The sequence below is a fragment of the Lineus longissimus genome, chromosome 1, assembly GCF_910592395.1.
Source record: "Lineus longissimus chromosome 1, tnLinLong1.2, whole genome shotgun sequence".
NCBI classification, from domain to species: domain Eukaryota; kingdom Metazoa; phylum Nemertea; class Pilidiophora; order Heteronemertea; family Lineidae; genus Lineus; species Lineus longissimus.
The window spans coordinates 20,842,806-20,870,608 of record NC_088308.1 but is presented as its reverse complement, the minus strand read 5'-3'; the positions used below and the strand labels follow the sequence as shown (position 1 = coordinate 20,870,608).

Below are 27,803 nucleotides of genomic sequence, written 5' to 3'. Positions count from 1 at the left end.
AGCAGAACTAGTTACACGGTTGACAGATAAACATTCAACCTCGGCTATTTTGCCGAGCACAGTGCGCCTTAACAGACAAGTCCAATAAATACAGTCCACTCGACAATGAAAATACATGTTAAGATACTGCAAATAAATATATTTTAGCTAATATACTCCTCTAACCATTTGCTAACTTGTTCTTTCCAAGATTATCAGAACACGTGGCATTGTTGACATTATTGCGCCATGTGGAAAGATGATGTCAACAAAGACACGTGCTTGCCTTGAATTCTGATTGGCTGTCAGATGTACACTATGGCAGAAGTATCCTGCAGAAAAAAATTTCGCTTCCCGCGTATAAGGAACTCTTCGATGTGCTCTGGTCAATGTTATATCCAATCCGCGATGGCAGGTCATGTGATCTTTGAGATTTCGCGGGAAATGAAAAAAACAAGAAAAAACGTGATTGTTCCTTTATAGACCTTGTCCAGTTTCTCATGTTCTTTTCGCATTGTGCGGGTCATTGAGCTTCTAAATTCATATATCATATTCCGTTATTGTATGATAGCGCATATATTTTGTGTAAATAAAAACATTTGCGCTATTTATAACAAGACTTTATTCAGTGTATACATGTATTCTTATTTTCACTTGTGGTCCGTCAACAAATTATACATGTATACCGAATTCAAACATCTCGTACAGCTTTTTCCTGCCTCTATATCCATATAGATAAATTGGTCCAAGGACCAGGCCGTACAAATACCGCTGGCTGCGTGCTGAAACCATTCCATGAGTCGAGCTGTAGTGGCTGTCACCAGCATTGAACTTGTGCAATTGAAATTAAAATTTAGGTGAGTATAGTGTAACACTCACATGCACCTGCACTTATACAACTGAAAACGTGATTGTAAACATGATAGGCCTATGTATATATAATGGTGAATTATAGAAGATGGGGAAGGGATGTCTGTTTGCATTGTACGGAGCAGATGGTATCAATACTGTCACATGTCAACAGGCCTACTCGTTCATTATACTGTTTTACTACATGTTTAAAAATGGGTACGCTACTTTTCATTCAGAATATAAACTTATGCACATTAAAGTTCTCGTGTGTGGCATTTTATGGTGTGAAGTGCATTGCGTTGTGTCGCGTGACGTACATAATGCAGAGTGTAGGCCTATCTCCGAATGCGGCAAGAACAGTCGAGATCATAGAATTTATTCCCAAGTTTGGCTCCTTACGCCACGAAGGACGCACAGCGTGAGGAAGGTCTTTGGAATAACCTTCCCTGCACTTAGGTTCAACCAGGAATGGCTGCTGTCCATTCTGTAATGCCTTCGGTTAAGATTTAAATTTACCAAAATTGAAAAAGTTAAACAGTTCTTTTTTAACACCCAGTATACGTTTTTAGTGGGCCTGCATGTGGCAATCTGAATTCCCCCGCAATATGGTGTCCCAGAGGAGAGCGACTCAAGCCATTTTCTGTATCTTCTTTACTTCTTACGTAGCTTTCTTCCTATTCATCAGAAAGCCAACGGACACCGATGACCCTCTTACGGACAGCCCGCCCGATGACACATTAACCAGGGATGTGCTGAACTCCTTGGTCAAGTTACTTAATAATATCGGAGCGAACTATAGGGATCTCAACGTGGATGGCTTGTTTGGTCTCAGAATCACCCAAGGTATTTATATTTAGTAATACCCGACAAATCTGGACTGGGGACGGCGTTAACTTATTCATTTGGCGTGATTTCCTGACTTGTTTTGAACAGTTATCGTCCCAGATGTGTCCATATGAAACTCTGCCCTTGATAATTGACCTTGATATTTGTTTCAGTCAATACGAATAAATTAATTTTTGACTAACTTATTAACTCTTTTTAAGCAGAAATTTTTCCGAATCGGAAATTTTAATCGTCCGTCCTGGATACGCAAAGAAAGTGTACGTACATGTAGAAGCAGAGTGCCAACATATTGAATGCGAACATATGTTTCAGGGCAGATTTATGATGCCTTTGTTGAAGCCAGCAAAGGATATGTCAAAATAACGCCTACCATACACAAAAAGGTAGAGGAGGTGGTCAACCAACTGAACAAACTAGGAGATGCCAGCTTCAAGAATCTCATGGAAACTGGATCAGCGTACAGCCAAGAATTTAGGCCGCTTCTGTCCGGAGCATTGAATGTGACTGGGGGATACCTTCACGTCAATACCGGTCTCCCCGAGGTCAAATTTGACGAGGAGTTCGAACGAAATATGATGGTCTACAACGAATCAATGGGTGATGCGTGCATGACTTCGCTGATCGGCACATTGCAAGATAAAACGAAAAGGTTGTAAGTAATCCTGACCTATGCATGTATATGTATTACGTAGAATTCAATACTGTACTCATTTTGCAACTTATTTTGCAACTCTGACCACGGAGATGACACATCCGCGTATAACCAGTGGTAATTCAATACACTCCGCCTCTCGATATTTCAAAGACAGAAACACATAAAACATCAGAAGAAATAGTCCATCGCGTTTTGCAAGTCAATTATCAGCGACTTTTTGTACGGCGAGAGAAATTAAATCTATCAGCCTATACCGAAACAAAGAGGGGAACACTCAGAAACAGAAACACTCAAATACGATGTACCACCCGGGTCTCAACTACCTCGCTTTGACAGAACATGCCCATCCTGGCATCAGTTGTTTTCAATATACTCCAACTCTCAATATTTGTATATGACGTAGGATGGAACATGTCCAGTTTCGATCGTGCGATCCTCAACCCCTGACGTCGTAGGCCTATACTGCCTATCTGCCCCAACATTCGGGAGCTGATGTTTTTGTCTCCTTTTGTCAACAGAAGCTTCCCAAAGTGCACCGTTACTCAAGAGTGTGTAGATTACATGCTTGGTGTGGAGAGCAAAACAATGACCGGTTACGGTCCGACCCATTCAGCACTTTACGTCTATGTCGCCAGATGGGTAAGCACAGCTTCGAAAATTGTTCATGGCACATCTTGCCGCCAAATAATCTCGAATGATGCACACACGAACACATATTCATCCGTGACTGCAAGTAACCCAATCAAAAACCATGAGGAAACACCACCAAACACTTGGTCTTCTCAAGTAAAAAACGTCACATCTTTTGGATAATCAGGGTTACTCATTATCATAAAATAAGCCTTAGACGTTTCCATTATTTCCAGTTTGGTTGTGAGCCGAATGTCCAATCACACTTGAGCACACCGTTGGTGTCGGTACTGAAAGACATCTGCAGCAGATCGTACGCCGAGGCGAAAATCCTGATGAAGGCGAATTTCCAGTTTCTTGACGTTTTCATGGAAACAAGTAAGTGACACCATTAAAACTGTTACTCCAACAAGTGTCAACTGAGCAATGAAAAGGGAATATTTGTGGAGAAGGAGGGTCTTCAGACCAATTATAGAGACTCCATCAATCATGTTCCGGTCGACAAGGCAGTGGAGGACTATAAAAATATTGCGTATCTTGGTGACCCAGTTTTCATTCTCGTACATACTGTTCCTGTAGCAATAACGGCAATATCTGTACTTCAACTGCGCTGGTCAGCAGCATACTCTCTGTTTTAGTGTTCAGGTTCGGGGGATCAATGCCTTTGTACTGTTATCAGTATCGATACGTCTTAAATTCTCAGAGTAAAGTTTGTCAGATGAGCAATACGACAAGAACGTGTATGGAGAAGGAGGACTACGTGTATGAAGTAAAGGTTTTCGTTTGGCATGGCCGAAATTGAGGAGAAATATTGAGGGGTATTATTTACTCATCATCAAAAATATATCGGCCCCCGTGATAGCCACAGATTCCATTCAAAATTGCTTTTGCAACCTTAATTGTTCACAATTTTATTTTCTCTAGTTTCAGCTGCATTTTTGTCTTGTTTATTTCAGTTGCAATCTGCGGAGGAATGTCGGGATTTGAGGAGTTTTTTCGAAAAGATTGGTGGGATTTGATCAGCTATTTACAGGATGAGTCTGGTTGCTATAAGTCGGTAGTATCAGATGATTTCAAAAAGAGAGCAGAGAATCTCCCACAGAGTTTTCATTCCAGAAAGTTATTGTGGGAAGCTATCATGAAAAGTAAGGCCAGCGTTCTAGAATTGGTACTATTTAGTAAAAAGTCATGAAGAACCGAAAACTAATGAAAACAAAAATAGATTCCTGCATGGTGACGTTAAATTACGGCGAAAGCTTCATTGATCGATCTGAACTGCTTGACATGGTTTGCATCATTTTTGTGAAAACTGGTTGGACACAGGGAACGGTTGTGAGATCGTCCCGAGAACGAAAACACAAACGCTAATAACAACAACGGCTTTTCACCGGGATTCGGCGCAGAAAGCCGGCCGAGGAGAGACTATATCGCTGCGGTTCGAGGTCACGAGAGTACAAGAAGCTTTTTTAGTGTTAGCAGGACGAACTCTACAGCCCATCCACCGCCCCGCCAGTGTTATCAAACCTAGAAGCTGTTCAGAATGTTTGAAATTTGTGTTTGAACTTCGTTATCATTTCAGACGACTGCAGCTCTCACACCAGCGGAGTAGCAGCAGGTGCCATCGGTGCCTTTGCCCGTTATCTCATTGAGCACAATGGACACTTCTTTAAAGAAAATTAGGTGGGTTGCTTCTTAATTAATTGTTTACGTCAAGTCTCCCCAGTTTATTTATAATGCTGATCATTCCTCTGACGATATCTTGTCCAACAGCCTCCCTAAAGAAACATCCATCTGTTCAAGATCAGCGACCATGCCATTCACCCAAACAAAGAGTAGCAAATAGCATTTCGGGTCTAAAGATTTGGCTTCCCGACCACCTGGAAGTTGCCCAAGGTCAAATCTTGGGTCAAGCTTGATCGTCATGGCTTTCGTCATTCGCACCATGTCGACCAGGACACCCGGTCGTCGACTTTTCTCATAATATGTCTCCATTTCGTTGACGTTTGAATGAACAGATTCACAGGTGCTTCTAATTCCTTTCACCAGATCAAAGAACTCCGTGACCACCTGCATCCATTTCCCTCCACCGGAAAACATATCGCTGATCTTCTGCTTGTAGGCGATCACATCCGCCATTGTTGTCACCTGATCGACGTACGGAGGTTTGACGAGATCTAGAGCCGATGCAAACGCCCTCTTACGTCGCTTGAAGAAGTATTGACAATTCACTTGGATGTCTTCGAGTTTGTTCCTCAGGCTTGTGTGATACTCTTGGACCTTGACCTCTGATAATTTCGAATGGCCTGAATGAATGCAACAATATAGCGAAACAAATTATGGGATTTGGTAATACACATGCACCGAGCTTTCGAAACCTTCAAACTAAAAATGTTAATGTCAAAGGTACCGACAACTATATAAGAATTTTTATTTTTTGGATTAAACCTGAATATTACTAAAACTGGTGACATGCTCTCTTCAATTGTTTTATTGCAAGTTGGATATTTCCGGCAATCGGTGCACCAGCTCAAAGTTAGGAACTTACCTTCACACGAGACAGGCATTGGTCCTGATGACAGTTTTCCATCCCCAGCATCCCCTTCTGCAGCCCTTGCCACCAATTCCCTCTCGCAATCCTCGAAATTTCCATCAGATATGGACAGGCTGAACTCAATATCAGAAATTCCAATTTTCTTCATCAATGCCTTGTCCTTTAGAACTTTCCTCGCAGCAGAGAGTAAAAAGCCATTTGCATACGACCTTCTGATCTGTCGTAATCCGTCTATGTTGTCGCAGCAAATGACGATGTTGATGCTGCCAAGGAACAGTCTCCGGATGATAGCGCCTTGAAATTTGGTCAGTTTTGAAATTGCTCGGATGTAGACGACCTGTTTGTATAAGACCTCCTCGTAGTACTGATACAGTTTGCGAAGCTTTGAGTTCTGTAGCATCTTCCCTTCTGTGGTGGGTTTCGCTGGACCAACCCCAAGATCGTACACTCCTAGTTTTGTGGCTTGAATTCGGCCGTGGACCTCACCTAAGATACATAAAAAACACAGAGGACAGTCAAGCAAGTATAGGACAGTCAAATAATGTACGCTTCCAAAGCGGTGTCGGTGTTCAAATACAAATATGTTCTCGTGTCGGCTAGTACAAAACCACTGCGCAGAGGTGTAAGTCAAAATATACTGGACACGAAGTCGGTTGATAGTTATAATGTTCCAGGCAATGTTCCCACTCATGTATGCAGCGAAACATAATCATCAATGCAAGAATAAAAACTAATTTTTACTTTGGAACCTATCTGCTTTACCCGAGAGATGGCGACACTATCGCTGGTATTATGCATGAGAGCAGTTAAGTTTAACAGCAGTGGGAGACGGGACGTTTGACCTGGATCGTCGTAAGACGAAATCACCTACACTCCGGAAGCAGTGGACAGGCCTCGTCCTATCGCCCGGCAAGACGATCAGGGTGACGAAATGGACTGCATAGGAGTCTAAAACCATGCTCACCTTCCTTTCTCTGTTGATGGCTGAGATGTTTAAATCCATGTGGCTGCTCGTCACCTGAAAGGAAAAAACTTTTTACCAAGATAATACAAGCCTCGGGTTTCTTTGAGCAGCGACGGGGACGATAAAAGGAACTTTCTTTTTACAAACAACTACATGTGTGTTCTTTAAAATATGATGCTGCGCACTCACATCCTGAGATTCCGTGGTTTTTTTCTCATTCAAACGTCACGAACTTACCATTTGGATTCGGAACGTTCTCCCGAAGAACATCTTCCCAAGCTTGGCTGTCGTCCAAATGTTCACTAGGTTCTATTAAAGGAAGACATATAGGTACCGTATTTTAATTAAGCGTTACCTCTTTTAATCATTAATGATTAGAGATTAGAGAGTCATCATGAAAGGGAAGAGGAATAGAGTCAGGTTTGGATTGATTATTCTTGGCGTAGGTGATGAGACACTCCTGAGGCAGTACATTCGTCATCCTAATCTGTAGTCTTCCTTTGGGCGGGGAGAAACCCGTTTAACTGCGTCCGGAGTTTAGTTATGAGACGTTGTTACTCAAGTACCTGCCTTGATTTTGAGTTGCCTGGACCTGCGGCATTTCCATAAACCGCACTCGTTTCGTCTGGTTCTGCGGTCGACTGACACTTGTCTGAGATGCTGGTTTTGTTGCTACCACGTAATGCCCGATCATATCTTGAGAAAGAAAACAATCTTAAAAATTGTAACAAATGAAATGCAAGCACATATCCTGTATTGATAAACACATCTTATGCCTAAAATACCAACTACAAACTCAACCAGAGCATGCCTTAATAGAACTGTTGTAGTACATTTAAAAAACAAAGGTATCACAGGATAAGGATGTCAAAGAACAAAGGAGAAGAAGCTACAAAGCACGGTGTTCGCCATCATTGATTTTGTCTGTCATACCTTTGTGAATGAAGTACCGTAGTTGCCACACCCCTTATGGATGGCTCAAAATGGCCCAAACGCCTCCAAAAATGTCAAGTAATAATCACATCCTGACATTCAGGTTTTTTTCATATACGTGGCGACGTCATAACAAAAAATGATGTTGGAATTATGGAGAGGGGGAGTGTATTGAAGAACACTGGTTATACGAGGATGTAACAGACAGTGCCTGTCGTGAACATCCTGAATTTAACATGGTATATATTCGAAGATGGCTGGTAAAAGACTAACCTGCGGCATCATTCAGACCCTCATCTCTCAATGCATTTGTCAACCTCTTCATGGATCCTAATCGGTCAGAATGCTCATCCCACACGCAGAGCACCTGGCGGGCGAGGTCGATCCTCCTTGCCCGGGGGTTACTGGACTGGATGCCGATGAGATTCGCCTCCGTTAAGCCAAGGCGCCTACCGAACTTCATCCAACCGTACTGGGCGACTGAGGGTGTAATGATATCGAAGATGGGGCGGATATCTGGAAAGGTGTGGAGACATTATATAGGAGGAGACAAGAGGAGTAAAGGCATTCGTATCGGACTGGATGTTTTGCTGATAAGTTATCTGTAGTTCCAGTGAGTAGATGTACGGTTCATTTAGTGAAGGGTAGAGCGCAGCAGTGGTAAATTTACGGCGTTATACATTTATGGTACAGTATTTCTTCATTTCGAAGATGGGTTTATCAGCCGAGGGTTTCAGGCAACTGGTTCTCAATGTATGAGTATCGGTTCCATGCCGGTGGCAGAAATGCAAACTGTATAACATGCTTCTCCACTTAAGTTTTTGGTCGGGTGGTTTAATTGATCCGCTCCCCAGGGTATTTTGACATTCGCGACTGCTGGGGTGTTCTTAATGCGATTATTGGTCTAAAATAATGTTTCTGCATGGAAAGTTGACTGTCTCCAGTTATCTGAAAGTATAGTCCAGATCTGTCATGATATTTTATAGGCAGTGTCAACCCGTCTGAATTAGGTCCCTGTTAGGACCCCTCTATACACACACTGAACTCCAGGAGGAAAAGTTAAATCAGGATTTAAACCAACAACGCATACTTACACTTATAAGGTCTTAGTCTAAAACAAATCCGTAAAGTGTGATAGTGTATAGGCATAGCGTCGGTATAGGCCTATATCAGTATCAAATCGTGACAGTTTTCGATCAGCGGTTGGTTTCGAAGCCATTTTTACGCCAGTGAGCGACCTATCGAATTAGAGCACCATTAGGGATAGGCTACGAAGGACACTCCAGATGCAGTGGGATGCTATGTAATTTGAAAAATCAATTACGGCGCAAACCCCCATTCCTGCCAAATGTATTTTTCCCCTTTAATTTCTGGGCGGCCGGGAAATTTGAGAAAAAAACTTTTGATGACTGTGTAGTCAAGAATGAAGGCACAATTTTGAAAATACATACACAATGAAGCAAGCGGAAAAATATTGAAAAAAACAATGGAGAAGGCGATAGTCTTCCTTCCTTTAACGCATTTCACGATAGCTACATTGCACAATATGTAGATTACTCCCGAGATGCGCTTGATCTCATTCCCATGGCATCCTCCGCGTCGAAAAATACACTAATTTTGATGGAAAAAGGACACCTGGCGGGACTTTACTGGCCTGGGGTGGGTGACTTACCATTTATCCCTTGCTTCATCCTGTACTTGGTCAATTCTGATGAATCGGTACTTTCCCAACCGATGCCCAGGCGATGTCTCAGCGCCATTCGACTGTTCATGATTATAGTCTCTTGTCGCCCGCTTGGATGTATTTGGAATGACGACAGTGGACGGGAATCGAGACGCTCCTCCCCATCCGTCAAGGTACGCAAGGACAAGAAACCTAAACCAGTCCTCAGCTGGGCTCCCAAAATCCCAATGGTTTATAAGCCAACAACTCCGCGTTTCAAGATTGACATGCCTGCAAGGCATTGCGATAGATGGCAATACTAGCATCTTGGTAGCCAAGATGTGGCGACAAACTGTAAAGACGACCGAGTCTGCTGGCATAAATGAAACCGAACCGATTTCATTTTGATTTGAATAGATGTAAGTCATTGTGTTGAAAAAGGCGATACACATGTGATCGACCGTTTTAGTTGGTTTCATCACCTGGTGACATAGCTCCCTCATGCACAGAGGAGAGCAATTCGAAGACAGATGGAGTCTACGAAGACAGAGGCACAATCTAACAATAATAGTGTATATGAAGCAATCGCTTGCTGTGTGTCGTTAGTTTGAAGTTTAGCGCGGGAAACTGTATCAACGAATGCACCATTCGGAGAACCATCCGTTTGTTGTATCAGCTGTCGTCTGCCTCACTCCAGATGCTGTCTGACGTCACAATGAAGACGCGGGAGTGCGTCTGGATATAAACGAGGACAATGAAAATGATGCTGAAATTAATATCAAATGTGGTATACTTGGATGCGACTATCATATTCTTTGTGTTTGTTTCAGCTGGACCTTTTTTTGCATTCAGTCGAAAACACCCGATTCATCCGGCCGGGATGCGCACGCTTCTGGTTCTCGTGATCAACAACAATCACGACAATGGTTTTGTCGTCTGCTCAATTCAACAACGACTTGGGCACAATATCGATTTTTTTCAGCAGACGACTCTTGCCTCGTTTGAATGTAAATAATGACCCAAATTTTAGTCATTGGTGAGGTGCCGACGAAACATATGGTATTGACTCCCGTTGCACATGTATATCAATTGATCTTCTGGAAATTCAAATATTTAAATATTGAAAGTGTTCTGGGGTATGCGCTGTCACCTAGATGAGTTGAACGAGACTGCACCAGTGTAGATCGCCGACGCAATTTTGCTCTGATGTGTGAATAACAACCCCTGAACCACGATTAATTTGTCGCTTCTGGAGACACGTACGACTGTGATTTCACTAAGAACAACCTTCTCTGCCGCGGCAGGACCATTTGGATCTACATGTATTTGGTAAGTGGTTTCTCACACATTCCCCAAGATTCTGGCATGGAAACGATATTATATTTCCTCCAATAGGCACCACACAACAGACTGGCAGTAAAGTTTTGATAGTGATATCCGTCGATAACGATAGATAGCTTTTTTTCTTGGACACCTAGTAGCCTACAGTTAGTCACACTTCTGAGGCAGTGCATTTCTTCGGTCCCGAGTTAAGTAGTAAGGTACGAACTATGAGTTCACTTGCCCCAAAATTTATGCACAGCCCATCATTGTGGTCCAAAATAAAACCTGCAGCTCTGTAAATCAGGTGTGTATTCATTATTACACTTCACTCAAGGCAACAATAGACGTGATAGAGAGCTTCCGCCCATGTTACATCGTTTTCTAACGTCCCAGGGTGGATGGAAAGTCAACATGGCCATGTGATGAGAGTCAACACGTTATCGAGCCGCTATTCATGTCGTCTCCAGGACCATCACGCATATATTGATTATGGATTCTACATGCGGGCCATATTTACCAAATAGACAACGGCATCAAACTGAGCCAGATAAATCAGCATCCCACATAGCTAAATATGTACATGCACAAACTGTGAACCTGACTATCATTTATTGCTGACATAGGGCGGGCCCTCCATCAAAGTGGCAACCACACAAAAATTCTCAAAGTACATGTATCCAATACTGTGGGGAGAACGACCCCTTAAACTGTCGCCGGTAACACACTGGGAGAGCATGCCCGCAATAGCCGAGAGGTTGCCTGGTAACGACGCGACAGGTTCAGCCTGCCAGCCATTTGGAGTGACTCTTCATTCATTATAGATTAGCAACATCTATATTAGCATTATCAAGTGGATGACAAACTAAACTCCCGGCTATAAAATTTCAGATGAATTCATAACAACTGTATAGTGTTCCGTGTGACGGGATTGAACATTGCGGGCGGGAAGTAGATGTTCAATGAGGAGGGGGAAGATACCACAAAGTTCCGATTCGTAATAATTATTGATCACGCAGCCTGCCGAGCACTGTTCAATCCAGGATACACCCTCCGAAGTGGTTTTTTACAGTGATTAGAATTATGTTTTTGTTGGTGTCCCAATCAAGTAAGCCTTGGTCTGGTGGCCAACCATTTGCACTCAACTGGTATTTTAAAGGGACGTTTATACAGTATCATGTCTGTCGTCGAGACGTCGCATCTACGCAGTTTTGGTGTCAAGCCTGTGGTGGTGTAACAGTCGAAAGTGCCCCACTAGAAAAAAGTGTCCCGCCCTATTAATCTGACGGATAATGGTATTATGGTAATATAGAGACCATGGATAATACTTCAGTGAATGCGCAAAACATCCTCTGTTCCCCGGATATTGTATCCTCAGACATTTCAAGCTTTTACACCGGCTTTCCCATCACATAGAGATGGAACTATATTTCAAAACTACACGTTTATACCCTAGGCTTCACCCATCGTCTTTATTCTCTTTTAAGAAAATCCAAGATGGCTGCTCTCGACGCCATACCAGAGGGGCGTGTCCGTCCTACCATTGAACAGATACTTCAATGTCCGATGTGCCTCGATCGGTTCGAAAACCCCAAACTTCTTCCATGTGGACACACGTTCTGTCTAGCTTGCCTGGAGTGCCGGTCAAGGACACATCATATCACTTGTCCTCTTGACAATAGGAAACATCCACTGCCAGCGAATGGAGTAAAAGGCTTTTCTAGCAACATCACGGCGGATGCGCTAACGGAAGTCGTGTTTTCATCAGCGAATAAAGTGAATCGGACAGTTCTTAAATACTGCTGTTCGGATTGTGGGGAACTATGTTCCGAACTCAAGAGGTGTTTTAACCATTGTTCTGCCATGATTTGCCAACACTGCCAAGATGAGCATATAAATGATTCCACAAATCATATCAAAACTGTCTTGAAGGAAATGCGTGAGAAATTACAGACTTTGGGTGATAATTGTGAAAAGTGGGAAGCACAGCATCGAGTTCTCTACATGTCTTATGAAAACGCACAGTCAGAACTGGACAGAGTATTTAAAGTTTGTTTCGAAAAGCTTTGCGAGAAGCGCGTAGAGAGACAACACGCACTAGAGGAGATGGTGACGCCGCATTTGGATGCATTCAAGACTAAAATCTGCAAGGCAAAGGATTGTAAATCAAAGGCAGAGCAAATGTGCGCAGACATGGAAGCGAGACTGCGGAAAACGGACCAAATCCGCGAAGTAGAACTGCTCTGTATTCGTCTAAAGTGTCTCCAGCAGTTGGCGTTGTTAGAGGATTACGTCATGGCAGATCAGGAGGAAGAACCATGTGCTGGAATTGAAACTGTCAAGATTGAACTAGATGAGAACTGGATGAATTTTTGCATTGGGAAATTATTTAGGAAGAGTATCGTGTCTCGTTTAGGCTCATAAAATCCGATTAAAGAGTGTCCAAACTACTGTAGAAGGACGAACTTACCTCGTCAGCCTAAAATATGTTGTTTGACCGTTTCATGGGAGTTGTTCATTTGATGACTACGAACCACTAGTGGTTATGGCCTATAAACGAGGTCAACATCCTAAAAGATAGGCTAAACAGTCAAAGATGTCTTGGGGAATCTTGCATTTTCAAATATGGTCTACCAAACCATAGTGAGACATTTCACGTCTTATTCTTTTATGGTATCTAAGAGCCACCACGACATGTAGTTGATGTGGAGAGGTGTAGACTTCTGACCTTAAACAGACACTTATAACAACCCATAGATGGAGTGTTAAATTGCTTGCGCGAAATGTGTCTGGTGTCGCAATGTACTCACGTTTACTCTCGTTCTTGTACACTGATCAGTCATAAGGACTCCACAACCCAGTCATCGTAAATTCTCAAATATGATTTTGATAGTGGCAACCCGATGACATTGGTGTTGGTCGATGATGATAGTTTATTGTGCAATAACTAACCTTTATATCTAGTCTTATAGTCTATAAAGCACAGAAAGCTGTTGCCAAGTTTCCTGTAGTTAAACAATGCCTATATGCGAACTGCTGGAACATTCATTTGAAATGAACTGACGGACTTTTGTGACTGTTCTGTCGCTCGCTTTATGCCTGTATCCACGTTATCACTTTGGTATCACAAATCTGCCGTTTGGCGGCCTCCTTATTGATCTTGTAAATAGAGAGCCTGCCTCGTGGTACCTAAGCTTTCCTTCAAGGAATGTATTTAACTATCGTTTAATAAAGTGTCAAACACTTACCTTACTTCTGAATCGCTTGTTACACGTTTATATGATCGTTCTTTTTCTTATACGCCTCCCTCTCCATTCATGCCCCCTTCTACTTGCTCTACCTTTAACATCAAATACTTCTTATCGGCGACGTATAAGCATAATTTTGGATGGGTAACCTGTCTTTCCTGCCTGTTTCACATACTATCATCTCTAGACGGCTTCTGGACGATTTCACAGCATTTCCCGTGTATCAACTAGATTACAGCAGACAGCCAGTTCAAAGAAACTGTCTCAAACTCATCCATTGCCCAGACAACAGGGTTTAGTGACAGTCAAGTCACAACCAGTTCAGACATTACTTTTAACAGCAGTTCGAGCCGGAATTCGCTAGAACTACTCTTGACACAAAGAGATACCTTATATACCAGTTTAGCAATCAGGGCATGCAGGACAGCTCAGACACTTTCAATAAGGACAAGTCTTCATAATGTCACAACCTGTGCAGCCTCGATGATTTAGGATAAATCAGTTGAACCAAATGACCCATTTCAGAATGTTACCGTAAGAATCTAGTGCAGACACAAGGGATGTTTAAGTGTGCTCAGAACCAAACATGAATCGTTGTCTGTTGGACACAGCAGGGCATGTCTAGTATCACAACCAAGTCTGACCCAAGGAATGTGTCACACGGAAATGGACCCCAAAAAACCTGCTCAGGGGATTGAAGCACAGATGGGAACAAGTTCCAACAAGTTTGAAATCAAACAAGTTGAGACATCAGACAATTGTGTCAAAGCTTAGTCAGCAGAAGGGTGTGCAACATGGAAATTAGAAAATCTTGAGCAAGCCACTTTACCTCACTCAATTTGAGAACGACAAATTATGTCAACGAAAACAAACAAGTCAATAATTTTCTATAAATAAATATATTTCACAAAGTTGACATGAACACTTGAATATCATCAAATGCTAAGTAACACAACCTCTAATTTTATTCAAACCAGAATGAAAGATTGGAAAGTAGGAATGTTTTCATTAACAGTATTGGTTTTATATGTTTCTTGGGCTCTCAAAGACAGTAGGAATAGAATATAGCCTTACTCCTATGTGATTTGAAATTAACGGACAATTAACACAGCTCTGTCCTGTCCCCTAAAAGGTGTTTTCTACCACTAGCCATAAGATGTTGTCAAAATTAGGATGAAAAGAAATAAATTGAACACAAAAATAGACGGCTGAACAAATAAACAAAACTTGCACAAAGCTTGGACAGATATGAATAAAACTTGGACAGTAACTGGTAATACATCATAATACATGTACATTCAATGGTAATGAGTTAAATCAAGAATTATCAAAGACTAGTCTTTATTCAAATTTGGTAAAACACATAACTGTATCATAATCAAACAAAGAATTCACAAGCATATTCCTAACAAGAGTGACACTGCCATCATATAATTGAATGACTGAATCAGTGATTGACAAATCAGTTTGTGATGAGAATGCCATGGTATACTGCTGAATGCATGACAAATCTGTTGAGATTGTGAAAATAAGACAAAATGACTTAGAATAGTAATGTGAGGTTATCCCTAGTTTTTTTATTGACTAAAAAGTAACTCAGTATAAAATCTACATTTTGATTCTGAATGACTGTTCTTTTCAAATCTACACTAACCAGTATAATGTATGCAGCACACAAGTTTCTGGTGGTTCTTATTAGTTTCAACATAATCCAGAGGCATACATCTTTGATTTACAACCAAGGTTTATAGATCTATGTTACACTTGATACAACCAAGGGCAAAGAAAGAGTGGCCCAAGGCACTAAATGACTGTGTGAGTACTAGACAATTTCGAAGAACAATTCAATTTCATGCCATCTGTGCACAGGCGAGTTATTCCCTTTTTTTACATCTGATCAATGAAGAATGATAACTATGACTCCTCCTCTTCTGCCTCCTCTTCTTGGTCCTGAGCCTCTGGCTCCGGTTCTGCTGGTGCAGCCTTGGCATTTTCGACTGGTGCACTCTCGTGGAAATAAAGGGCTTGTTCCTGAGCCTCAGGCTCTCCAGCTGGTGCAGCTTCGCCATTTTCCACTGGCGCGCTCTCCTGGAAAACAGAACACTGGACTTGGTGACACTAATGGGTGCCCATCTTGGCAAAAGTTTACTGAATTCTGGCTTCATATAATGACAACGCAGCATCAAAATATTTGCCCCTTTGCCATCATCTGATCAACTGAGCTGTTCAATTGATCGATATGTGATTTAATAATGCTTACCGACGACTTACATTTTTCCTCATTGTAAATTGATGAGCCTGTGAAAGCATCTTGTCTCTTTCAGTTCTTTTTTTTAATTAAATGGGGACACCAACTCCAACTGAATATGCCTCTTCCCTAACTGGACGGGGGGGTTGTGGTATCTGGTGCTTGGCATTTAGGGACAAGGGTTTGGGACTAAAAGTGTCTCAAAAGCCAAATCTGGCTTGTCTTTCAATAGAGGTGACGACTCTATGATTAAACAATCACTTCTGATACTTACGACAGCAGGTAACAAATGTTATGACAGAAACATGGGATACAGTATGTAAACAAGAGGGAAAACTTGAGAATATCGACATGAAAATAAAACAAAAGATAGACTTTATCATTCTAAAAGAGAATGGTCTTTTTTTGAGACCCAGAGATTACCCCAAAAAGCATTTTTTTAAATATGCTAACAAAAAACATTGCGGAAAAAATGAAATCTAACAGACAATATTCTAAAAATAAGGAGGACTTATTCTCACCAAAGTTTACACCCTAACAAAAATTACACTATCCGTGCAATATAATGAGTTCAGTCACGCAATTACCTATTTCCTGGTGGATAATATGTATCCAAGCTAGAATCAAAGATACAGACATGCAGAGTTTCATCACAAAATGAGATATGAGGGAGGCTCAAACTTCAATGGAACATTCATCGATTCGACCCTCCAATCCCAACGCCAAGATTGTAGTATCCATGCCGAGTCACCGGGGATACTATAACCTGGACATTGCAATGAAAGGCGCTATCACACTCCATAACTTTTTTTCAAGTTGAGAGTGTGGTTGTTATTGACCTCATGAGAGTGATGTCCGACAGACATCACAGAAAAAAATTCTCAAAATCTTTCATTTTTTTGTTCATTTGTAATTTTATTACATAAAGCTTATTGGTTTCTTAAAGTAAAGGTTGCTTGAAAATTTTTATGTACCTCTCTAGCGGTTTCATCTTGACTTGGCTCCTCTCCTTCTGGCAGTGGCGGTAAATTAGGAGCAGACAAGTTAGAATCCTGTTTCATTTTCTGGGCAGCAAGTTGTGCTTCTAGAGCCTACAAAAAAGAGACAATGCTTGACTTGAGTGAGTGCACAGTAGTTTGTTTATTAATATTACTTCAGTTCATTCTGGGTTAGGGTTACATCAACTAATGTAAACATACTTGGCACTACTCCTTTGAAGACTTCAGCACCGTGGTGTGATGTGTTGACCAACCACCAGCACTTAATGAAATCAATATTTGCAAAGAGTAAAAATTTGTTTTTAAATCAAGAATAAATGTGACTCGCTCTACCAAAACTAGACGCTTGTCGTATCTGAACTTGACAGGTTGATACGGACTTGTTGTTCATTTCCCTATTGTAGACCTTTTGTGAAATCTGTTACAAACTGATTTGGTCACATTTCACAAAAGGTCTACAATAGGGAAATGAACAACAAGTCCGTATCAACCTGTCAAGTTCAGATGCGACAAGCGCCTAGTTTTGGTAGAGCGGGTCACAAATTCCAAACAGATGATATTTATATAAAACCTTTTGTTTTTCCTCTTCCTCCTTTCTGAGCTGCTCAACCTCTGCTCGTCTCTTTTCCTGCATTACCATCTCGCGAGCGTAGTCTTCATGTTCTTTTGCTAACTGTGCCGCTTCAACTTCCATCTGAAAGTTAAGCACAGTTAAGTGAGTATTATAAGGGAAGGTGGTACAATTATAGCAACAGTACAATTTTGCCTCAGTGTGCACTGATGTGTACTATACATGCTCTTTTTAACATTGTAGGAGCTATAATTGTACTTGTCTTATTATATAATTGTAACAATTTACCTTAAACAAACTGATATAATACACCAATCATGATCCTTTGAAATACTTCATCAAACAAGGACTGTGATTCAGTGCAAACCTGCTCAATTCTCACACTATCCTGTGAGTATCCATACATGTAGGTTTCTCAATAAAAGAAAGATTTTACAAACATAAACAAAAAGACAATTGATGATATTCATGGTCCTAGTGTTGATATTCTACATGGTAGTGGTCAATGAAGGATTGGCAATGTTATTTCATACTGTGAAGACCTTCACTTCAAGAAGAGCCACTGCAATATCTTCCAATGGAACTTCCATCAGGCAAGTCTAAGTTCTTCATCCTGGCTTCATCCTTAGACTAGAGTAACCCCCCCCCCCCCCAAAGGTTCATCTTGAGTTTAAGGATACAATTTGTAGTGTTCAAAACTAAGAAAAAAAAGACCAAATATACCTTTTCAGCAAATAAAACATTTTGTCTGTATGTTTTCAACCAGTTCGCCATGAACTCAATCGGATCTATAGGACGATGCTGAATCACCTCAGCCAGGCACTTTGATAATGGAACACCAACTTGTTGCTCCAGATACTTTGAATCCATCATCATGCTGAAAAGGAAAGTGGCTGTAGTTAAACCCTTGCTTAACTGATAAATAGGCATTTTCATACAACTTGAATATTGCCTTAAATCCTGAAGAAGATCATTATGAAGTTGTAATGATATTGTCACGTCTTACAAATACATTGGATGTCACACTCACAGCTCGCCAGGCCTGAAAGTTCTACAGCCAAATCATGCCATTGCAGCAGCAGCGCCACGGCAGGCAGACAGCATTTGTGCGACAGTGTCACCGCCACTTGCATGGCAGACACTGCCGTCACTGGTGACTCTAAGTCTTAGAGTCAGTAACAGCATGATATTATTATTATTGATATTTGATAAGCTGAGCTCGGTATAGGCCTACGCTTATTTATGACGAGAATCGAGACAGTTATGGGCCTGGTTAACCACTCATCCATGCACTGGTATGCAGGAAATGTGATTCTTGATGAAAGAATGATAGCATGCATGCAAGGTCAAGGGCCCAGGGTATATACGATGTTGATGTATTGCATATAATGCATGCATGAATAAATACATGCACAGCAGCATGCATAAACGACTGCAAAAAAAGTAGGCCTATACGGTACCTATAAACTTTACAACCAGTTATTTGGCACTTTTCCTGGTCGTGATCGTAATCAGTCATTATAATCCAATACACAACAGTTAAAGAATCAAACTAGACTTTAAAATCGGCTTACCAGCAGTTTAATCGTGGATTTTAGGGATAAATAAAGGTGTACCTGCTAGGAAAAAGCTCTCCACAAAAGCGGATTTGCATTATGGGTTGCTAGGAAACCTCACCATTATGGGTTCCCGTCTATGACGTCACTTCCACTCGGGACCGGAAGGTATTCCCCTGTCAGCTGAACAGAAAAAAATGATCAAGATTTTTACAAGTTTTACCAAATTTCTACCTCAAAATGAGTGTCGATGACGAAGTTGATGTTGTAATCATTGGTGCTGGTGTTGCAGGACTTACCGCTGGTTATCAGCTGTGGAAAAAAGATCATAGCATCCGTGTTGTAGTTTTAGAAGCAAAAGGTATACATCTTGACTTTGACTTTGAGTGGCCAGCCACAGTACAGGCACATCATTCATGCATGATTATGACATTGTAGCATTGGTAGGCCTACCATGTGGGGGTGGTGGATCAATGCATCTGACTAAAAGTGAACACTGATCCATTGGCTTGATATTGTTTTAAATTGCAGATCGAGTTGGAGGCAGAACACTGACTGTGAAGATACCAGCAGCCAAAGGTGAAGATGACTTTGATCTCGGTGGACAGTGGGTAGGATCGTAAGTATGAAGTATACCAACATTTGTCAACTGTGATGGTCAATATTCTTTGTCAGTGTTCGCTTCCTATGATATGACAAGACAGAAAGCTTTTAGAATAGAACACAAGCGCTTTGGAATTATCATAAAATGTTGTCGACTTTGAATTCAAACTTGAAATTATTAATCTTTTTTTAGATGCCAACCTCACATCACATCCCTCCTGGAGGAACTTGGGATCGAAAGATATAAGCAGTTCACAACAGGTGCGAAGTGTATGCAGCTTGGACAGAACAATCAGATTCGATACTACAAGAATGGTTTGCCTGGCCTATCATTCCTTTCCCTCATTGACCTGTTTTTCTTTTCAAGCAAGGTAAGAAGTGTGTCCAAACAAAGTAGAAGGGGTGGTCAGTAGCCTATAGTTGACTCCACACCTCCGGCAAAAAACAATGCGATGCCAGTAATACTGATAAAATGATAGTAAAGTGTTCAATTTTGATTCTCCATGACTTGGGTCAAGGACATTAACTGTCAAACAGATTGGTTCAATAAATCATCAATTGTTATGAATATTTTCTAGGTCGAGAAGATGTGTCTAATGGTTCCTGTCGACAATCCATCAGAATGCCCACATGCTGAAGAATGGGATGGAATGACAGGTGAAACATTTGCCAGAAAACACCTATGGACTCAAGGTATGATAGTTGACATGCACACCAAGGTCACTTCACTCTGATAGGCTATCAATTTGGGTAGTCAAGAATTGGCACTAGTAGAAGTCCTTTCCCCCTCTTTCAGGATAATAGACATGCCTGAGTGCGTCAAGTGCATCTTGTTTAACTAACAGAAATGAAAATCAATTAACATCATTTATGAAAAGTTTTGTTGTGAAAGAATATTCGATTTCTACCCCCTTATACCTTAGTACTGATGCTGATACAGAACTTGTGGAGAGTGTGCAGACCAATATAACACCTCGAAAGGACACCCTCAGGCGTGTCAAATGCTGTCCTTGATAGAGTGATGTCCTGTTAAGAGAGGTAAAATTGACTGGAAATAACCAATTTGGGACCAAAACTAGAGTGAGGGTGTCCTTATTTGAGCGGTGTCTGCTATGGGAGATTCCAATGTATTGTTTTTTAAAGGACATTTGATACCTAATGTGATGAGGTGTACAATTTCTCCTCAGTATGATGATTTGAATATTTCAGGCATTGAATGATAGTTTAACAGGTAACATGTTAAGTTTATTGAAACTGGTCTGTGGTATTAAGTCTATTCTCTTATATGGTTGATGGGTATGTCAGTTTTACATATTGTAATTGAATCTGAGTTTTTTCTTTGCATGACATTTTCAAATAACAAAATTTTACTTGCAATTACCACTGAGATTGCAAGATGGTTGTGGTGTTTGGTATATGGCATCTCGAAGCTTCATTATTTTGACCCTTTTGATTTTGATTTTGCGTCTTTCTTTGTCTGTGTTTGAACCAATTTCCCTCATTTGGGGTGGAATACAATGAAACATATTTGAGCTTTGTGTTAATGGCATAGTTTGTTGAAGTGTGTCTATGAAAATTCACTACACTCTGATAATAATAACAAAAATAGCACATTTATAAAGCGCACTTTTTAAATGCACTTTGGTTATTATGCTAGCAGCATAGGGCTGTGCATTTCTGTTGAAGCTCAACTCCGTGATGAGCACCACTTGTCCTAGGTGTCATCTAAATCTGTTTGAAATATTCTGTTTTAAAGGTGCTCGTGATGCCATAGACTCGGCCTTAACATGTATATTTGGTCGGCTGCCTAAAGACATGTCTTTCCTGTACTTCCTGCACTACTGCCATGCTGCCGGGGGTCTGCAGGCTGTCATCGAATCGGAGGAAAATTCTGGACAAGAATATAAAATCAAAGTAAGCAATAACTTGATGAAAATTTCACAGGCAAAAGTGTACAGAATCATTAAATTGGCCAATGGATGAATCTTTAATGATTATTACAAACCATGTTTTATGCTCGGATCCCATCATATATTCAATCATGGGCAAATCTATATTTATCTATGATTGCTCGTGGTAGATCCATTGATGGGGATTTCATCATAGATCCAGTGACAGTGTCCCGTATAAATGCAGAAGCAGCAAATTGCAAACACTGTGATCTTATCCGATTTGTGCCCAACAACTGTCTTTCGACCAAAAATCTGTCCTAAGGTCGGTTTTTTTGGCATGATTTTGACCAGCTTGATATCTGATGTCATTTAAAGGTGTTTGTTTTAATATACCACCTAGTTATATGTTGTATTCCTTTTCTTCAGGGTGGTGCTCAACAGGTCTCTCATAAATTGGTGGAGAAAATTGGACCAAAGAATGTTTTGTTAGGCCAGCCAGTCAAGAACATAACACAGGTATAGTTCTCATTCCTATGCGGCACATGTTTTCAACAGATTTGGATGTCTGCGGCACTTGTGAGCTTACTGTTGATAGGCAAAGCTGTTGGTATTGCCATAGTAAACTCTGTATTGTGTCTGAAAATGTGCTTGGCTCACCGCACCATCCACATAGATTTATCAACAGTCCCCTTCCTTATTGAGACTCCATGGCAAGCTTCTAATGTTTGTCACTTGGATAGGGTCTTTTGTTGCCCTGGCTAGGTGTAAGGAACCTTGGTTTACATCTCAGAGGGGACGTAAATCTTTACTTATTTCATCAGATAACCTGAATAATGGGCTTGATTTCAGGGTAGTGAGGCTGTGCGTGTAGAAACAATGGGAGGCAGACGCTTCAGATGTAAGCGGGTGATAGTGGCGACACCGCCAAATATGGCTGGTAAGGACATAATCGGATGAAAAATTATTTTTATCGAGAGATTCTTTTCAAGTATGTTCGAAATAAACAAAACACTGTCCTCTTGAATTTGTGAAGAACTTCAAATGAAAAACCAGCAACTTATAAGTTTAACATCAGATGACATCATCCTTTTGGCAATTTTTTTGGTAAATTTATGATTTTGTCCAAACTGAGATCTGATGTGGTGACATCTCATACTCACAGCATGTCACTTTGTCTTGTAGGTAACATCCAGTATGAGCCAGCTTTGCCGGCAGCCAAGAGTGAGATATATCAGCACATGCCTGTTGGGTATCTCATCAAAGTCATCGTCACTTACAAAAAGGTGAGTTTGAATGCAGAATTTTGGGCTTAGTCTATTCCCTAGTAGAGTAAAAATGGGAAAAGGTGCAAGAAAGGTTTCGGATAAAAACTTCTTAGGGCTGTCGTTAATTTCAAAATTTGGAGCATTTCACCTCATTTTTAGCTCACCTCTTAGCAGAGGTGAGCTTATCCCATACCGTGGCGTCCGTCGTCCGTCGTCGTCGTCGTCGTCGTCGTCCGTCGTCCGTTAGCAGGGCACGTTTCGTAACTGTTAGAGCTATTGAGTTGAAACTTGGTACACATGTACCCTTATGTAATGACACCTTGGAGACCAAGTTTCGGTCCGATTCGTTTCATGGTTTGGCCACCAGGGGGCCAAACGTTAAAAGTGAAAATATGCAATATCTCCCTTAATAGTAGTCGGGAAATTTTGAAAAAAATATGGTAGGTACTTCTAGCAAAGGTGCATCATATATCCTCCGGGTTTTTGATTTGACCTCCTTTTCAAGGTCACAGAGGTCAAATGGTGTAAATTGGCCGTTAGGATGTAACGATGGCACGTTTCTAAACTGCAATGACTATTGATACCAAATTTGGTTCACATTTACCCCTTAGTCAGGTGATCTCAGGGACCGAAGTTTGGTCCAATATGATTCACCACTTGACCACCAGGGGGCAAAATCCAAAAACCTTAAAAATGTGATTATTCCTTAACTTCTTGCCCGATTGCCACCAATTTTATATCATGGGTACATCTAACCACCATACAGTATATGTCACACAGGTTTTTAATTTGACCTTCTTGTCAAGGTCACAGAGGTCAAATGGCGTAAATTCGCCATCAGGCCGTAACTATGGCACGTTTCTTAACTGCAATGACTATTGATCACAAATTAGTACACATGTACCCCTTGGTCAGGTGATCTCAGGTACTGAAGTTTGGTGCGATCTGATTTGCCGTTTGGCCTCCAGGGAGGGAGGGGGCCAAATCCTAAATTCTTCAAAATGCCATTATTCCTAGTAATGACTTGCCCGATTGGCACCAATTTTATATCATAGGTACATCTAATTCTAACAACCATTCAATGTGTCACCAGGGTCTTCTTTGATTTGACCTACTTTTCAAGGTCACAGAGGTCGAATGTACTGTAAATTGGCCATTTTGGGGAAATTGTAATTGCTTGGACCTACATCAAACCTAACACTACATGACACAATACCATGCTCTTTATCCATCTTTCCTCCACATGAGGTGAGCACAATGGCCCTGGCCATTTCATCTTCTTATCTGCAGGCATTTTGGCGAGATGCTGGATTATCAGGAGAGGTTGTTACAAATGGCGGCAAATCTATCGTAGCTGGCTGCACTTCTGGTCCCCTGTGTGTTGTGTTCGATGCAACGACCATCAATCAAAATCCTGCCTTAGTTTCATTTATTGGAGCGAAACAGGGAATTGAATGGTCTAAAGAACCGGTAGGTGTAGTTACATGTATAACTTATATAATGTAGAGTTATAAAGTGTTTGTGATTATTGTTGGCTTCATGGGTAAATGTCACTGAATGATGTGGGCTATACATTTACACCTAATTCAACATGTAGCAAAGGTGTTCAACTTGTCTTTTTTTTCAGTTTGAAGTGAGAAAAAAAGCTGTCCTAAACAACCTAGCCGAATGTTTGGGTGCGGAAGCCATGGACTGCATCTTCTATAGAGAGAAAAATTGGGCTGAAGAACCATATAATGGAGGATGTCCCGTCAGTACGGTGATGCCTGGTGCTATGACTTGCTTTGCTAGTGGTCTCAGGGAGCCATTTCAACGGTAGGATTTTCTTGTCGTTATGCCTGGCTGTGCCAATGATTTCCTTACTTGGACATGTTGGACTGTATTTATAACCTGGGTGTAGTAGAAAAGCAGTCTGGATAAGAACTTGATGTTTGTTTTCATTAACTTCTGGTCTTTTTTGAAGATGCTGTGAAGTATTCAATAGCACCGACTGGTTAAAGTTACGTCTTGTTGAAATATAGATGTACAAGACATATAGCACTAGCAGGTGAAAGAGAGAGAAAAGATTTTATAGCAAACTCCTGTGCATCAACTTCAGTATTGCACTGTTAGTTATAATCTTGTTTGGAATTGTACATCAACTGATATTTTCTGCTGCAGGGTGCATTTTGCTGGTACGGAGTCTGCCACGGTTTGGTGTGGATTCATCAATGGTGCCGTCCAATCAGGAATTAGGGCTGCTAATGAGGTAGGATGCTTTATGGTCGGGAGGAGGAGGGATAGGTCACGGCTAGTACACTTGATTAATATGAATTATATCTCTTTCAGGTTTTATACCATCTACGGCCACAGACGCTGACTGCTGAAGATATCAAGATTACAGCTTACGCTCCAAAATGTCCAAAGACGACTCCAAATTCTCAGAGAAAGAGGTCGCTGATTAAGTGGACGCTGGGACTCGGTACTTTAATTGTGGTAGTATATGCTGTTAAGAAATCGCTTCTTAATTCTTCCAATTAAGAAGTTGAGCAATAATTGTTTAATGGGTTTGAGTGTCTCCTCTTGAACCCTATGGTGCTATCAGCAATCTAATTTCAACTGAAAATTGAGTAGCTCGCAACTGCGCTGCTCATTCTAGTCTAGCCACAGTGAGTAATTGTGGTGAGCGGATTTCTGGTTAGCAAATGTTTGGCCCAAAAAGAACACCTTATTTTGCTTGAAGTTTGCAACTTACATCGTGTCTTTTCAACATACCAGCCTCTCTTAAGGTTGTATGATGCTTGTGGATGCGAACATGATATCAAAACAGATGTCATGAACTTCTAGTCTAAGATCATGACGTTTTGTAAATGTATTGAGTTGACTGATGTCATGACACTACATTTTATTATTTGATGATAACCTGCAGATGTTTCTACCTATTTGGGTACTTTAGATTTTATTGGAATGTCTTGGGGGGACATGCTCAAACCCATGAGACGAAAGAGATTGATTGTGATATTTTTGTTTGTTATACTTAAGTTCGGTACATCTTGTGATAATCAGAATTCCATCCTGCAACTCTTTCTCAAAAAGTTTCTTTGATATCTGTGAATTGGTTTAAGAATTTCTAAAGAAAATTCATTTTACACTTGAGTGATAGTTTTGATGAGATAGACAATGGAAATGTGATCAAAACTAGAATTTACACTGAAGTAGACATTTCAATTCCTATCGAATGGAATTTGTTCGAAGATATTTTTAAAGATGACACAGATAATAGGTCTAGATACTCAAGTGTATATCTGGAGGCAAATGTTTATGTTGATAATCAAAATAAGTCAGCTTTAACGCTCTATTTCATGATCCTGTAGATCTAAAGGTTGAGGGGAGGAAAAAAACAGCTTTCTCTTCTGTAATCATTTCATTATTCGTGGCGTTGTGGCAATCATATTTTAATATGCTCATTTGTAGATATGTTTGTACAGTGTGTTTCCGAAGAGTGGAGTTAAAATTTTCTAAATCATACAAAAATCAGAAATTGCAACTCTTACTCTCCTCTTTTTGAAACACCCAGTATTTTATGCACCATATTTATAGATTTAATAAATTTTAATAATTTAGATAGTTGGGTTATAAATTTGCTGCTGAATGATTTGATAGAAGTCTATGCATAAACGTCCTAGCTTGTAGTTATAGACTGAAAAAACATTTTGCTGCTTCTTAGAATGAGATGGTTTAAATTAGCCTTCAGAGCAAAATAACTATGAAACTTTATTAACCCTTTCTCTGAAAAGGCCATTTTCGGCCAGCAGCATCCAGTGCTAAGCAGTGTCGACATTTATCCGATTGTGCAAATAATTTCAAGAGTGTCAACATCTGTAGTATCTGGATCAAACTAGAGAGGTTGCACCCCATGAATAATTGTTTAGTACATGACGTGTTATGCACGTCATCCTACATGTCACCCACAACAAATGGTTAAAGAACTGCTTTTCACTTGGAGATTACACTTTTTCACTTTGAGATTATCCATTCTATGCAATTCAAGATTTGGCTTATTAGATTATTGGTCATGTTTGATACAGAAACGCCACAGAAATGTATACAGTGGAACCTCCCTTAGCGGACACCTCTCTATTAAGGACAACCTCTCAATTAAGGACACTAGGTTTGGTCCCAAATTGGTTGTTTCCATTCAATTTAATCTCTCTAATCAGGACACCTCTCTATTGAGGACAGCACTTGTCAGTCCCGAGGGTGTCCTTAATAGAGAGGTTCTACTGTAATTGGAGTATGAAAACTACTTAAAGCACATTGTGATTTTTATTCAATTAGTGTACATGTCTGTGCCATTTTATGATGTATTTGTGCCACAAACTCTGTAACTATTGATTAGTGCTGGCCCAGTGTAATATATTTCTGTTTTTTGAGTGTTCCCCTCATTGTTTGGGAATGCTAAAAGACAGATGGACACGTTTTCCTGTGTTTCCCCCTCCTGGAAAGTCATGGTCTCTCCAGTTGTCTTTTGTATAGAAACACTGAAATATGATATACAAACACTGAAATATGATATACAAACACTGAAATATGATATACAAACACTGAAATATGGAGAAAGCAATAAGGTTACACGGGCTGTCAGAAACTCGGCCCTTCTCCTCTGTGAAGTTTTAAGAGGTGGCCAGTTTTATGTGCCGTTCAAGTTTAATTGTTTTGCGGAGTCGGTTCAGAATCATAAGTATGCAAGAGCATAAGAAATTAATAAAAGCATGTTAAGAGAATACTTTGTGTGTTTATATTGTAGTTTGCATCTTGCCATGAGGAGCTATTGTTAATTTGTGTGTATTACAGGGGGGGGGGCCAAGGATGGTTCAAGAAAATCTGTGTACATGAGTACGCTGTGTCGCTCAAATGAGCTTGCCATTTGTTCAGGTGGAAGAGTGGTACTCCAATAATTTAGACAAGGACAAAGAAACTGCTTCACCTCATCCAATGGGGTTACGACGCCAGTAGTGATGAGGATGATGATATTGTCAAGGCAATAGCA

At 40.7% G+C, this 27,803-nt stretch overlaps 4 protein-coding genes across 5 annotated transcripts; 3 read left to right on the top strand and 1 right to left on the bottom strand.

Moving 5' to 3' along the window:
• The first annotated feature begins 1,433 nt into the window (after positions 1-1,433).
• LOC135496519 (UPF0764 protein C16orf89 homolog) lies at positions 1,434-5,447 on the top strand. 2 transcript variants are annotated; one of them, XM_064785990.1, is made up of 7 exons: positions 1,434-1,674; positions 1,990-2,326; positions 2,851-2,971; positions 3,199-3,340; positions 3,919-4,107; positions 4,542-4,642; positions 5,009-5,447. In XM_064785990.1, the coding sequence occupies exons 1-6, from the start codon at positions 1,437-1,439 to the stop codon at positions 4,640-4,642; spliced, it is 1,128 nt and encodes a 375-aa protein (XP_064642060.1). In that variant the 5' UTR covers positions 1,434-1,436; the 3' UTR covers positions 5,009-5,447. The 2 variants fall into 2 exon arrangements, with proteins under 2 accessions (XP_064642060.1, XP_064641979.1); XM_064785909.1 differs by having other exon boundaries at positions 1,990-2,329.
• Positions 5,448-10,160: 4,713 nt separating this feature from the next.
• LOC135496452 (RING finger protein nhl-1-like) lies at positions 10,161-13,626 on the top strand. The gene is made up of 2 exons (XM_064785804.1): positions 10,161-10,402; positions 11,881-13,626. The coding sequence occupies exon 2, from the start codon at positions 11,891-11,893 to the stop codon at positions 12,815-12,817; it is 927 nt and encodes a 308-aa protein (XP_064641874.1). The 5' UTR covers positions 10,161-10,402; positions 11,881-11,890; the 3' UTR covers positions 12,818-13,626.
• A 904-nt stretch (positions 13,627-14,530) lies between these two features.
• LOC135491565 (DPY30 domain-containing protein 1-like) lies at positions 14,531-19,111 on the bottom strand. Its single transcript, XM_064777541.1, has 5 exons — positions 19,033-19,111; positions 18,182-18,335; positions 17,459-17,581; positions 16,864-16,980; positions 14,531-15,729 (listed from the first exon to the last, which is right to left on the bottom strand). Exons 2-5 carry the CDS (start codon positions 18,332-18,334, stop codon positions 15,556-15,558), a joined length of 567 nt encoding a protein of 188 aa, XP_064633611.1. The 5' UTR covers position 18,335; positions 19,033-19,111; the 3' UTR covers positions 14,531-15,555.
• A 72-nt stretch (positions 19,112-19,183) lies between these two features.
• LOC135491554 (probable flavin-containing monoamine oxidase A) lies at positions 19,184-27,781 on the top strand. Its single transcript, XM_064777530.1, has 12 exons — positions 19,184-19,375; positions 19,546-19,633; positions 19,811-19,988; positions 20,196-20,310; positions 21,374-21,531; positions 21,936-22,025; positions 22,359-22,446; positions 22,692-22,792; positions 24,065-24,244; positions 24,402-24,589; positions 24,935-25,022; positions 25,103-27,781. The coding sequence occupies exons 1-12, from the start codon at positions 19,255-19,257 to the stop codon at positions 25,292-25,294; spliced, it is 1,587 nt and encodes a 528-aa protein (XP_064633600.1). The 5' UTR covers positions 19,184-19,254; the 3' UTR covers positions 25,295-27,781.
• Positions 27,782-27,803: the final 22 nt, after the last annotated feature.

Coding starts and splice junctions, on each gene's coding strand:
- LOC135496519 (XM_064785909.1), top strand. CDS start 1,437: ATGGTGTCCCAGAGGAGAGCGACTCAAGCCATTTTCTGTATCTTCTTT. Junction 1,675..1,989: donor TGGTCTCAGAATCACCCAAG/GTATTTATATTT, acceptor CATATGTTTCAG/GGCAGATTTATGATGCCTTT. Junction 3,341..3,918: donor TGACGTTTTCATGGAAACAA/GTAAGTGACACC, acceptor TGTTTATTTCAG/TTGCAATCTGCGGAGGAATG.
- LOC135496452 (XM_064785804.1), top strand. CDS start 11,891: ATGGCTGCTCTCGACGCCATACCAGAGGGGCGTGTCCGTCCTACCATT.
- LOC135491565 (XM_064777541.1), bottom strand. CDS start 18,334: ATGATGATGGATTCAAAGTATCTGGAGCAACAAGTTGGTGTTCCATTA. Junction 17,582..18,181: donor ATGTTTTATTTGCTGAAAAG/GTATATTTGGTC, acceptor CTTAACTTTCAG/ATGGAAGTTGAAGCGGCACA. Junction 15,730..16,863: donor AAGATGAAACCGCTAGAGAG/GTACATAAAAAT, acceptor TCTGTTTTCCAG/GAGAGCGCGCCAGTGGAAAA.
- LOC135491554 (XM_064777530.1), top strand. CDS start 19,255: ATGAGTGTCGATGACGAAGTTGATGTTGTAATCATTGGTGCTGGTGTT. Junction 19,634..19,810: donor GGTGGACAGTGGGTAGGATC/GTAAGTATGAAG, acceptor ATCTTTTTTTAG/ATGCCAACCTCACATCACAT. Junction 22,447..22,691: donor GACACCGCCAAATATGGCTG/GTAAGGACATAA, acceptor TTTGTCTTGTAG/GTAACATCCAGTATGAGCCA.